The 14,058-nt window shown below is 46.0% G+C and overlaps 1 protein-coding gene across 2 annotated transcripts in view; it reads right to left on the reverse strand.

Moving 5' to 3' along the window:
- The window catches only part of KCNIP4 (potassium voltage-gated channel interacting protein 4), a 927,129-nt gene extending 921,462 nt beyond the window's left edge, over nt 1-5,667 (reverse strand). The window contains exon 1 of one of the 2 annotated variants that reach the window (XM_028506525.2): nt 5,423-5,667. In XM_028506525.2, the coding sequence (XP_028362326.1) occupies nt 5,423-5,483 (61 nt within the window). In that variant the 5' untranslated portion in view covers nt 5,484-5,667. The remainder of the gene's footprint in view (nt 1-5,422) is intronic. The other variant, XM_028506530.2, reaches the window with a different exon arrangement.
- Nucleotides 5,668-14,058: the final 8,391 nt, after the last annotated feature.

Below are 14,058 nucleotides of genomic sequence, written 5' to 3' on the forward strand. Positions count from 1 at the left end.
ATAGCCATGCATTATAGATGCCAGAACATGCAGGGTTCAGTGGAGCACTGCCTTGATGTTGTGTTACTTTATTCGTGAACCTGGCCTGCTGAATAGAAAAGACAAGAAGCCAAAAAGGAAGGTCACTTCCAATGCATGATTTAACAAGCGATCAAATGGGAATTGTAATTTTGGGTCTTTGATGGGTCTACCCTTGGGCAATGTGGTTTAAGTTCAATCAACTAAATATGTTTTAAGCCCCCACAGAAGCACTGTGCTAGTCATTCGGAGGGGTACAAAAATGAGTAAATTCATGGGTGGTATTTGGCATCACAGAGTTACAATTTAAAATGCAAAGGAAACAAATATGAGTAGTTTATTCTGCCTTGTCATTCAGATATTGGTCAAAACAAAAGAAAAATGACCTTTGAAAATTCAGAGCATAAGTTTTGGGGGAGGAGGCAGGGAAAAATCAGTAAAGCTACACACAAAAAAGACCTTGCATTTGAAATGCATCCTGAAAGACGTGTTTGGGACTGGACATTCAACCATGTTCGGTGGGTATCTTTGGGGCAGGAAGTTCACTCTAAGTGGTAGGTGCAACATGGAGACTGGGGACCAGTCCAGGTGAGCAGGTTTAGGTATACCCCTGGGAGAGTCACAGAAGTTAATGCTGGGATGAAGGATTCTGCCATACTATGCGAGCCTTGACTATCAAACTAAGAAAATGATATTTTTAGTTCTATAAGTACTGTAATGGGAAGGCCTCAAAAACTTTTGCACAGGAGAATGATCTGACCCAAGTCCATTTTTAGTAAATGCATTGGGTTGGGAATGAACAGTGGCACTTAGTGCAGATCTTGGAGACAACCATGATGACCTGGGAAATGATCATAAGGACATAACCTCAGAAAATGCCATGTGAACTGGAGGGGGAGCTAGACACAGAAGCTAGATGAGACCCTGTGAGCCATGATGACTCTTTTGCTTTATTTTGTTAACCATATGCCTTAAGATATTATGCCACCATTAGCACACTTTGGAAAACAATCTGTTCTTAAAAGAGAGGACGTTTCTGGCATCTTGATTTTGAGGCGCTGCTGAAACCTGCTGATGGGCCTGACTGACAGGGCATGGAAATGCCCAGCTGGTCTTTTAGAAGGGGCTGGGCCAGAGCTGTAGACTCAAGAGACCTCCGCATCCAGGCCACATGCATCCACACCGCAAAAAACAGTCTCCCTACTTTCTTCTCTCAGAGAGTAAATAGAAGACTAGGGAGAAGGAAAAGACTAGGGACTAGGGAGACAGTAGAGGGAGAAGAAAAATAAGACAGAGTTTTGTGAAAAGTTGCATCAAATGGACCTAGGAAGGAAAAATAAGGTCTGAAAAAGAGCTCTGCGATGAGCTGGAGGGAACAGAATAATCCAGTGTCACAGAATGCAAGGCAGACACTTCCCTCCTTCAGCAAATACCTGTTTGTGGAGCCAATGCTACATGCCGGACTCCACGGAGACGTGAAGGGATAACAACGGCAGTGGCTGAACCCAACAGCCCTGCTCCCAGGGTTCACGGCCTTCCGGGCGGTGCTGATGAACAGCAGGAAGCTCTGTGGTGAGTTTGGGATGACGCAAATTGAGGAAAGACCATTAGGACCTTTCACCAAATGAAAATGTTTTAAAAAGTAGGCAATTCAGTGTCCAGGGCTGAATGAACTCGTAGTGACAGGTGCAGTTACATAATCTTAAACCATTTTAAAGGATGGTAAAGACCCATTGAACAAATTAAACACTCATTCTTGCTCCTTCAGGATCCCTTACCACCACGCACACACTGTAATCTACTTGAAATAGTCCCTAAGAAGGGAGGCTATTAAGTAAACAAGCACACTTTGCCATGAAATATTGAAAAGCAATATTATCCACATGTTCCAGAAAGCTAGTGGGGACAAGGAAAGCAAATAAAAGGACAAAAAAAAAAAAGCAAGAAGGACCACGTACTTTAAACCCCGAAATATATCTTCAAAAGATTCAACCACTCTCCAGTCCACATTTCTGCAGAAATCGTACACATACATTTCATATCGCACGGCTCATTAATTTCAAAACTATCCATAGCCTTAATTTATGAAACTGTGCATCCGCATTGGCTGGGGGAAAAGGTACAGGAAGGCACTTTTTAACACTTCATCAAATCACTGGTTTAGTACCTTCTCACATTTAACAACAGAAAGAAAAACAGCACAATGCCGTGTGCAATAAAAAGCTCTTCCTGGGTCCAGAGTACATAGACTTTTCACCATTACCCTCGTGGAATTACTGATTTCTGTTTGCCTTATCCTTCATAAACACAACACATAAGCCAGAACCCTGAGACATCCACCAAACAACAGTTCAAAATGGAAGAGCTTTGAATCTCTCTTGTTGATTCCGAACCCAGGAGTTCTCAGGTGACATCTGAAACCTGTCCCCACAGGCAGAGGCAAGGAGAGACTGAAGAAACAGGCAGACCACCCAGTCTGATGGGGGCAAGTTTAAAAAGCAGTGGGACTTACTTAGGGGGCTTGCTTTGAGTTGCCCCCAGATAAGTAGATCTCTGTCCCTACCCACCGGAATCTTAAGAGTTTATATACTGGCCTTCCCTGGGTTTGCTTATGTAGACCATGCACATGGTCTTGACAGCTATTGCTCTCTCAAGGCTGTGTCCTTAAAAACGGCTCTGGCTGTGGGAATGTTGAGTGGAACACACCCCCCCAGTGATAGCGGGGAAGGGCATCCCATTGCCAGGATCTGACTGGACGGTCAACCAATCGGCAGTCACATCCTCGTGATGACCTCCTCCATCAACTACTGCAACACACGCTTCCCTCCCCACTTTTACTTGTAGATCATATCCCTTCACATCTGCCATGCCTCGGTTAGAAGGCACACATTACGGACACCAATGGCTAATTTGGTAGGTTTTTCCCTCTGACCTTATTTCTGATTCTTTTTCAAACTCACTGTTGAATTATCATCTCCCTCTGCTTCTCCACTGGTCGCAGGATTATGTTTGATTCTATAGCAGGGGAGCAAAGTAATGGGAATAGATGATGATATGAAAAATATATTCTAGGCAGGCTTTTGGTGGAATGTGGAAGCTGATGAGAAGCCAGGTAAAACTGAGCACTGCAATTGATGAGAAACCTTCTCTGTTTGTATGTACTTAGTTACAACGGCCTGTCTTCTGCGCTCTGTACATGTGCAGTGCTCCAGCTACACTGATTTAGAAGTGGCACTGATCAGTTAGCATGTTACACGTATTACCTGTTGAAAAGAGAGCATGTGTTTGGCTATATGATTATAAAGTTCAGCCACTCAACCCTGCTCCTATCCTTCCTACAGGCACCCCTTAACCTTCCCTTTCTTGTGGTTTTCTCCTTTGCCTGTCAGCAAACCACTTTTGATAGCACTCTGGCTCTAGAGTGAGGTCATACAGAACGCAGGCGTGCAAGTGCCCATGTGTGCACACACGCACACACACCTCCAATTCCGATTGCTGTCTCATCTTCATACACTCTTCTCGGTATGACCCTCCAGTTAAGTTTTGTTTAAATTCCAATTCAGTCACTTTCTAAAACTCCATCAAACATGTACGCATACAAGGAAAAACCATTATGGTCATTTTGGAAGTTTTGCAAATGTCTCATTTACTTGAAAAGAAACAAGAGATCCAGAACTGTTGTTTTAAAACAAGAACTGAAAATAGAATACAAACCCCTAAAAATGGCAACCTCTCCTTATCTCCTGATTAGTAAAGCCCACCATAACTCTGAGCACAAACAACCAGAGCACTGAAGCATTTTCCTCATTTTATGTAACAAAGAGAGAGTATGGCCCCCTGTGACCCTTCCATCTGACCGGACATGCTGATTCCATGTCCATGTGGCCAGTTGAGGATTGGGTCCTTCCCAAAAGCTGCTGTCCCCAAGACGCTGAATGATGCAAGCCACCCAGTACCCCGACGTGTGTTGCTACCACTTCGTCTGTCTTTTGAGTTTCCAGTCTTTGCCTTGTGCTTGAGTGAAGTGCCCAAAAGAACAGCTAGCTCTCCGCTCTATTTGTAGTCAGAGGAAATGCAAAGACAGAGACCCCATGAACTGAACTGACTAGTCAGCCCTCCGCACTTACGCCGTTCTGGAAAAATTCGATCTCCTACAGACTATGAGTATTCCTCCTAAGATACTCGGTTTGCAATGAGTGGGAGCTATTTCCATAAATTCAACCAGAACGAAACATCGGTGCAAGCCAAATTTGAGGCTTTAAAGGAGATGGCCGCCATGCAATTTTTCTCTTTAAAATCTCACACTCGTGTAAGAATAGAGTCCTCCCCATTACAGCAACCTGCGTGCCGGAGGGAGGGGAGAAAGGGTAAGTGTCCATTTCTCAATGTCTAAATTAGAGTGATAGGCTCAGATGGTTGAAGTGACCCACTTCTCCGAATATAAACAGGTAGCATGTGGAATACCTCCTTCCTTGCAACTTTTACACCCCTCACCTCCAAGTTGTACATCCTGTAAGTCCGAACTATGTGGTAGTCATGTGTGTGACCCTCGTTTTACATAATCGGGGAAACACCCAGCCCTTAGTTACTCTTGCATTCCCTACACCAACCTTCATTCTACTGATGTCTCTTCTGACGCCCTGTGCACATCCGAGCCACCCAACAACGAACCGGTTCAACCAAAGACACTTCATTGGAAGAGTAGGGGTCTCATCCCCCGGGTTTACTGTGGATCGCACTAAACTCATCAGAACAAGTCCCGTGCCTGCTTTCGCAGAACGCAGGACCTCCGAAGGCCCAGCGCCTTGCACAACAGTGCCCAGCACCTTTTCCGAGGCTGACCTGGGAGTACATTACCCCCAGGTGTCACTGAGGACCATTTTCTCTGAATACTCTGACACCACAAGGCGTGCGCTCCCTCCGAAGAACATGCCCTGGGAAGCATTCGCCTGTCTATCACGCGGGGAGAAAACAGAGTTTTAATGAAATGTTTGGGAGCTTCAAGGAAAGGTGGAGGGAGAGGATCGATACTGTTTCCGCGCGCTCGCCCCGGGGTGTTCGGGGACAGGACTGTGCGGTCTGGAGTCACCGGGCAGACGCATAAACGACATCGGAGGTTTTCAGAGAAGGCAAAAGTAAGCACAGGATCGCAGGGGACCCTGCCACCGGCGAGTTCCACACACACTTCCAACATCTCTTCCTCCCCGACCTGGACATGTCGTGCACCCCCTCTCCTTCTCACCCCTGTTCCCTCCGCCCCCACCTCCCCTTCCCGGTCCCGCCTAGGTGACTGTCTCATGCAGCCCAGGCAGCAAGCTCCCCAGCCCGGGAAGGGGTCGGGGTCTCAGCGCGCCAGGGAAGGAGGGCGGGAGCGGAGCCCGCTCGCAAGCTTATCGCGTCCTACCGCCTGTGGAGCACGCCTCCTCCAGCTGAGCCGAGATGCTCTCCACCCTCCTCACATTCATCTTTGGGGATGCAGGGTGCAGGAGCGGGACTCACGGGTCCACCGGCTCCGGGGTGTCTGTGGAAGGGTCTGGCACCGGAGCGCACTCGCTGTGCGGCCCAGGGGCGTCCGTGGCGCTGCGAGCCAGAGAGGTGGCAGCGGCGGCGGCAGCGGCGACGGGCAGAGCGCGCGGAGCGGGCTGCAGGTGCGGGCAGAGGCCGGCTGGGGGCGCTGCGGACGCCGTGCAGTGCTAGGCGGCCGGGGTGCGGGGGCGCTAGGATGGCGTTGGGTAGCCGGTGCGCTGGAGGGCTGGAAGCGGATGCCAGGCGCCAGGAACCGGAGAGCAAGGAGCCCCCTCCCCTCGCCCTCTCGGGCGCCGCCCCTGCCACCTGCTGCCGTGTCGCCGAATAGGGGCTGCCTCAGTGGCTTTGGCGAAGGAGCAGCCAGACCCTAAATAGTCGGGAGGCGACTTAGGGATGTGCAGGGTCCCCTCCAAGAGTTGACAGCGGGTTACAAGCGGCACCTCTTGGACCCCTACTTGCTGCGCACAGAGCCGGGCTCTGCCCGGAGTTTGGGGTTAGTGGGGGCAGGTGTGTGGTCTAGAGCCTCAGGCAGGAACACACTACCCCCTGGGGATTTAAATTCCGACCTCGAGTCTGAGCTGCTGCCGCACAAAGTTAGGCTGAGTTCGGAGGACGCCAGAAGGGAAGAGCAAGGAGATGCCCTTTTCTAGAACTGGGCAGAGCGCCAGGAACTCCTAGACAGGAAACTTTCCAAACTGAAGCTAGAACCAGTCATGAGATTTGGCTGGGTGTCAGGAAATGCTGGCTGTTCGCACCAGGGTGCGCAGGGCAAGGTCTGGGCTTGAATGCCACCTTGGAGAGAGGGGGTGGAGGAGATGGGGAGCTGCTTCGGACAAGCGTGCACAGGGAAGGTTTCCTTAGAAAGAAAGGTCTCTCCCGCCGCTTCCATGGGCATTCGTCACTCCGTGTCATTTACTCTCTTAAGGAAATGAAGGCCAGGAATGTTTGGGAAGATAAGGACAAAGCAGTGAACCACTTGTGGCCATGGTTACTACACGAGAAACCCATAATTAAATTGCCAACTTCTGTATTCCCAAGAGTTAACTGCATGAAGTCTGTATAGAGAAAAAAAGGTCAGGTTGACCAGTTCTCTGGGAAACCAAAATAGAACTTGTTCCCACTTGCAATTGTTTGGTCAATTGGCCATTATTTGGTCTGAAGCCATTCTAAGTGCCTGCAAAACCATCCACTCTCCTGGTGCAGATACACTGTCATCAGCATCTGAAGCCTTGCCCCTCACTCCAAGGAGGTCTCCACGGACACTTTGTTGCCCTTCCTCCGGGCCCAGTCCCACCAGTGACTCACTTGGTCTCCTGAGGCCTCTGACTTGCCTCTTGGTTCGTGGTTAAGGTGACTGATGTTGGCACCACCTTTGCCTAGGTTCAAATCCTAGTTCCACTGCTTACTAATTTTGTGACCTGGTGCCAATTATTTATGTCAGCTGTGACAACGAAGTTATAATGGTATATATTTTACTGGTTTGTTGTGAGGATTTTAGGAAATTGATAGATGTAAAGAGCTTAGGGCCACACGAGACACACAGGAATCTCTAATTCTGTAGCAGCTCTTTGCAGAATCCACTCTCACGACTTGGAGTCCATGGATGATCACTGATACCTGTCCAGCTCTGTCACTTCCAAAGCCACCGTCCTGTGCTGATTTGGGTCTGAAAGCCTGTGACAGAATCCCAGTTCCAACTGTTACTAACTGTGTATCCAAGCAGTGACAATTTAACCTACCTTTCCCATCTCTAAAATGTAGAAAAGAATAATGCCTACTTCAGTTAATTGCTGGAAAAGATTAAATGAAACAACATGTGTCGGTTGCTCACAGTGGTTGTTGGCACGGAATAAGAGCTCGTTAAGAGCTACCATCATCAGCATCCTTGCACTTTATCATGATGATTGAGAGGAAAAGGAATCTCTGTATCTAGGACAGAGCTACCCAACCTTCCTTCATAATTTGGGAAGAAACTTACAACCCCACTTCCGTCTACAACATACCCAGAACGTCTTGTGGGGCCAGTCACTTCTTAAATGTATCCAATGAGTGTCTGTCTATTTTAATCCTACTAGGCATCTATCCTTGGACTACTTGTAAAGAAGGCAACAAAATCACAAGGAAAGTGGATACTGTACTCCAGAAGTTGACAATATTGTATAATATTTCCAAAATATTTGTGTGGGATCTTTCCATAAATTCCTCCCCCAAACCTCTTGATTCAGGTCCTTAGTCATTGCCCAGTATCACAGGGAAGGTTCTCTCTTTGTTGCCAGTTTTGTCGTTGGTTCAGAGATTTGGGCCTGGAGGGTGAGGGACCCTCTGCCTTTTCGGTACCAGTTCCTTACTAGAGGATAACTCAAACCGATATAGGGAAGGGACTCTTATGTCACAGCATGTCGTGCCAGCCTGCCACTTCTCTTCAGAAGCTGTAGCAGCCCTGGCCCCTCCATCCCTTCCCAAGCCATACCCCCCAAAAATGTATGCACATGGATTTCTACATCTTTTTCCATTAACCTCTGGTTACTCTTTGTGTAACATGGGTACATGGCGTGCCCTCAAGGAACCGTGCTTAAAAATGGGTGCAGGCTAAGTGAACTCACCATGTGCCAGCTATTAATCTCAGATGTTATGAACATTATTTTATTTAGTCTTTACAAGACACTACCAAGTAATCACTATTATTACGTCCCTATTGAATGATGAGAAAATTAAGACTTAAGAGAGGTGAACTGGTTTGGTAATTTCATTCCAGTCATAATCAGTACCTCTGGGATTTGAACCCTCCAGTCTGACCCAAGAGTGCTTCGTTACTGCACTGCACTACCACCCTGGGCTAGAATTTAGACAGTCTGGAGCCCGACATTTCCCAGCACTGTGCCCTTCAGCAAGTCACTGATCATTGCTAAGCTTCTGTTCTTCCTCTGTTAAAGGAGAATTTCTGCCTCACAAGGTCATTTTGAGGATCCAGTCAGGGAAGGAAAGTGAAAGCTAGGTATAACCTTTGGAATGTCATAGAAGCATCCAGGATTACTTTTATTATTGTCCTGATCTTTTATTGCCCATTACTTTTATTGCCTGTTCTTTTCTGAAAGCCCTTCACATTTTAGCAGGATTCCGCCTTGCTCCCCAGGACTTGAGCAGTAACGATATAGTACGACTTTGATACTGAATATTTATTGAGTGCTTACTATGCATGTTCTGCGTTTAAACCTCTACATCATCTTATCACTTTATAGAGCTAGTTTGCCCTGATTTTAAAATAAGGCTGAAACTCAGAGAGGGGAAATACAGGGTAAGCAGTCCAAGGTCAGCCAGCTGTGAAGAGGTGCAGCTGAGCTTTGAACACACATTCATTCAGGTACACGACCAAAGCTCTCCATGTCTACCTCGTGGTTCTCCAACTTCAGTATATATGTAAGAATTGCATAAAGGGTCGGTTTGAAAGCACCTGAGCTCCAGCCTCCATGATGGACTCACCAGCTGTGGGAGCAAGGTGTTAGAATCTAATTTTTGCCTAATTAGTAGGCTCTGTATTTTAGAGCAGTTTTAGGTTTACAGAAAAATTGATCAGAAAGGTCACAGTTCCCATGTACATCCTCTTCACATCCCCTCTCCCCCTGCCGCTTTTCCTGTCGTTGAAAAACTTGATCTTAGACGTTGCAGCCCCCAGAACTGTGAGAACATAAATTTCCTTTGTTTTAAGCCGCACAGTTTGCATTCCTTTGGTACTGCAGCCCAAGCGGACTGATACACACCGGAGACCATCCCTTGAGAAACCGCCGCTCTGCAGGACAGGTAACCCGAGTGCGGCGGGCAGCCCAGCAGCACCTGTGTCATCTGGGAACTCGTGAGAAAATCAGAAATTCGGAATCTGGAGGCTTGCTCGGACCACCTGAGTCAGCATCCTCATTTCAACGACTTCCTCGGGTGGTTTCGGGTATTAAGATGCGAGAAGTGCGGCTCATCGGGACACGGAGGCTCCCCAAGCCCACTGAGCACTGGAGGAGTTCAGTGTTGCAATCACAACCAATTCACCGCATCGAGATGAGGTCCCCCCGGTGAGATGAACCTGTTCTACCTTTTGCGCCAGTTCCCTGCCCAAATGGCTGGGATTGTTTATTGCCTCATTAGAGTTCAAGCAGCCAATATCCACAAACTGGGTCATCTGACTCCAGCGGGAAATTGTTTTGTGATATTTGATCTCTTGCGATTATTATAACAAACAGAGAAAATAATCTATTTGGAGGTCTTGACATTAAAGGTATCTTCATGTGCCATAGATGAGACCAAAAAAAATGGGGTAACCATTTTAGGGTAGAAAGGTTACTTCTGATAACCCTATAGAATTTCTGAGTTTGTGGCTGATTTGGTCTTTACAACGACGAGAGGTAGACAGGTCAAATTTTATTCCCTCCACTTTGCGGATGAAGCAACTAAAGTGCACAGAAAGGAAGCGACTTACTTGAATGTTCTCAAGGAGCACAGGATGCAGCCAGCACCCCAACCTTTATCATCTGACATCTTTCGGCCCTTTGTGTTACAGGCCTCACCAAGCTCACACAAGCTGGAGTACTGCCAGTTGAACTGCAGCATTCAGATTTTCCTTGCAACTTTGTCTTGCAGGGTGAGTCGATAATTATAAACGTAGAGTTATTATATCGCTGAACTGGGTTTCTCAGCTTTGGAATTTCAGGAGATCTTTGAACTACGTTCTCCATGGGGCAGGAGGAGTGAGGAGGGGACGTGCTTTGGAGTGGAGATTGAGTGAAACCGGAGAGCTCTGTAGCTACTTAAAGCCGATATCCCTAATGAAGTTAAGGCTGAAAAGGTTTTACCGAAATTCCGTATTTCTAGGTTCTGTGTCTGACCTAGAGGTTCTAATTCGGGGATAGGCTCATTAAATTCCAAACCTCTGGATACCTTTTATCTTTGTGTTTTCTTTAATTGCTCATGGAACTGCATTTAGACTAAAAATAGGTCTAAATTGGGGAGTAAGAATCTGTTAGTTTACTTGTTATCACTTTGAATGAAACGGTCCAAAAATGGTTTCAATGTAACTAAGAATACTCTGTCCCTAGAGTATTCTTCATAATCAAAAGTTGGACATAGCTGAAAACTGAATTGCATTCTAAATCACTTGTTTTCTTGAAATAACTGATTCCAACAGAGCAAGCCCTTAAAAAAGATATATGCATTGCTTTGTTTATGCGTGTGTGTGGTTCAAAGCACCGTATGTATTACATTGCTGATAAGAAAGTGACTTGTTATATTTAAGATTTTTCAGTAAACTAACATTCAGGGGGACTTGTTCAATTTGCTTTCTAATGTACTAGTACAATTAAACTTCTTTATATCAATTAGAAAAGTTGTAAAGAAAACAAGAGTCTATATTTTTAGTTAAGGTTAAAAATAATTGCCACAGTTCTGAGCCTGGATGATTCCAAACCAGGTTTGACAATCTGTCAGAATCGAGGAGTGAAACTGCCACATTCACTCTTGTCAAAATAGATGAAGTATCTTACACCAAGTTCAGGTGTGTTAGTTAACAACCTGCCAGGAAACAGAAAAGGGGGGGAAGGTGGCTGAGACCTTCAAAGTTCCGACGCCATGAGGTTTTCAGAAGCCCGAAATTGTTGGATGGGTGATGGTAATGAATGGTCATTTGTGTTTTATTTACTTTCCTGATTAGGGGCAAGTACCTGCATTTTATCCACAGTGATGAGAACAACTATCACAATGCTCTCTGCCACTCATTCACATGCTCCAAAGTTCCACAACACAGAGTTCATAAATTACGTGGAAGACCATTGTTCTTGCTCTCAGCTGAAGGAATATTTGGACCCATAAGGCAGCATGGCTGCCTAGCAGCAGTAAGACTGTATCGGGACAATGTTGGTAGTAGGTTTCCTTTGATAGTATCAACCCAAAAAATTCTTAGTAGATAAACTTTAGTAGAATAAAAATTATTTCACAGGTTTAAGTCTCACAATCATCCTATGAGTTAATACTGTTGGTACACCCATTTTGCAGATGAGGAAATCGAGGTACCCAGTTACAAGTGGTTTAGGGCTGGCATGCAAACCTGAGCAGTCTGGCTCCAGAGCTTATGCTGCTAACAGTAAAGTTGCAGCGCTCCTTTATGGGAAATGAGGAAAAATTCTGGTGCCTCTTCCTGCACGGTGCAAGCACTGTTAACCCTGGCTTCGCATGATGAGTGAGGCGCGAACATCCAATCCTGAACACTGTAGGAGTGTAATAAATGTGGGTTTGTGTCGTGGGGAGGTAGATGGGAAAAATCCCATGTCTCAGTCATTATGCAAAATCTCAACCAACAAGCACATTACAACAACCGTGGAAATTATATCAACTAATCATCCACTAAACAGAAAAGTTCTCCCCCCCAAATCACAAAGTGTGGGGGTAGGAAGGGAGCATTTTCTAATTGCAACTCATCCCACCCCACCACCCCCCACCCCCATAGAAGATATAAGCACGCTAGTCTGCCCCATTGAAGATCTGGGGCTTGGTGCAGGATTGGAACCAATTTTCAAATGTGTGTTACCCAAATTGTGGACAGCCCTGTCCCATGGAAACCAAGAAAAGAGAATTTTCCAAGAAGGCAGTGGCCATAGTAACAAGATGTCAAGTGCACAGAGACCTGAAATAACTCCCACTGGATTTTGGAGCGGGCAGACCATTAGTGACCTTGTTCCAAGGATTAACAAGCAACTCCTTGTTCATATGTTTGAAATTGCTCTTTGAAAATTAACATCATTTAATTTTGCAGGCTAAAGTTATACGTGATTGGTATTTCCCACTAATAAGAGCTACCATTTTTGAGCACCTAACATATGCTAAGTTCAGTAATTGGCACTTTTTACTGTCTAACCACTGTCTACAAGGCAGCAAATTTCCTTTCCATTTGACAAGTGAGGACACTCAAGTTCAAGGTGGTGAGCTGAGATCACAAGCCTGACCATAGGCAAAGCCAATGTGAAGAGTCACAACCTATCAAGGTCACAGACTTTGTCTGTCTTTCTTTCTTTTTTTAAAATATACTGCACAGTTCCCATTGCGTTCCCATGACAAAGGGAAGTAGGGAGGCTGTGAATTGTACCCGCTGACGGAAGGGTCTTCTTCTAATCAATTGTCCCCTTTTGTCTGCCTTCACCATTTTGATGGGCATTTCTAAACCATAGCCATTCAAGACCCCTCTGGCTTCACTCCTGGAGATATTTTAACAACTAATGACAGGGCTAGAAGCTGAAAACAGGATGAGGAGAAGGACAGGGCACTGGCATCTAATCTCTCCTTCTGGAAAAGGCAGGGCTGGGTGGAGAGTGGGCCGCGCCGTTGGCGCACAGGTGCCGAGCCAGGGCAGTTACTGACACCAGCACTCAATGACGGGGCCGGTTCACCCGTCCAAACCCAGTGTCCACCTATAACTGCTCAGAGGGGGGAAACACAGCTAAATCAGTGAGTGACAAAACTCTCCAAAGAGGAGTTGGGAAGCAGGCTTTGACAATTGTCATCTGGAGCCTCGTCAGACCTTAGGTTCCTGTGACTCACCTCCTTTCCCTCCATGTCCTGTGCCTGTGGGCTTGGTCCTCTGAGGGCATTTAAAGGGCGAGGAGCCTGTAGTGTGAGCAGTAACCCCCATAACATGGAGCATTCCCTCTTCAATAGCATATATATATGCTATGTATATACATATATATACACACACAATATTTAGACATTGCAAAGCCATGTTTAAAAAATGATTTTTTCTAATATTGAAAGAGAAAGATTAAACACTAGACTTTGCTAAACACTTAGCATGAGGCATGTTCTTTTAGAAACATCTTATATGTAGTATATGTACTATGAAGTAACTGAATGAAAGGGGCTATCAAATGCCCACTTCACAGAAGAAAAGACTATGGTAAAGAGAGATGACATATCTTACCAATGCAGCTAACTCCTTTGGGCAGCTGATAATCTGGAACTATTAGCTAAGAGGATAAGTAAAATGAATCCGCCCTGGCTGGCATAGCTCAGTGGATTGAGCGCAGGCTGCAAACCAAAGCATTGCAGGTTCGATTCCCAGTCAGGGCACATGCCTAGGTTGCAGGCCACAGCCCCCAGCAACTGCACACTGATGTTTTTCTCTCTCTCTCTTTCTCCCTCCCTTCCCTCTCTAAAAATAAATAAGTAAAATCTTTTTAAAAACTTGGAAAAAAAACTAAAGAAAGTGAATCCAGTAAGAAAAACTATGAAAACTAAAAATTGTTAACAAAAAGTATCAAGGGAAGAATAACTGAGGTGTGCAAAGAGAAGGCACCTCAGCCCAACAACACACCTGCACAGGTAGCAGAGAAATCTGGGGCAACAGGAAAACCCACACTGAGTGACAGGGGCTGAGTGTTTACACTGGCCAGTTGTATTTGTGTAACTTGTCATTTAACTTCTTTCCCTTTAGTCTTGTTATCTGTAAGGTGGGAGTAGCGAGTCCTCTCTGCAGGAAAAGGA

The sequence above is a fragment of the Phyllostomus discolor genome, chromosome 1 (assembly GCF_004126475.2).
Source record: "Phyllostomus discolor isolate MPI-MPIP mPhyDis1 chromosome 1, mPhyDis1.pri.v3, whole genome shotgun sequence".
NCBI lineage: Eukaryota > Metazoa > Chordata > Mammalia > Chiroptera > Phyllostomidae > Phyllostomus > Phyllostomus discolor.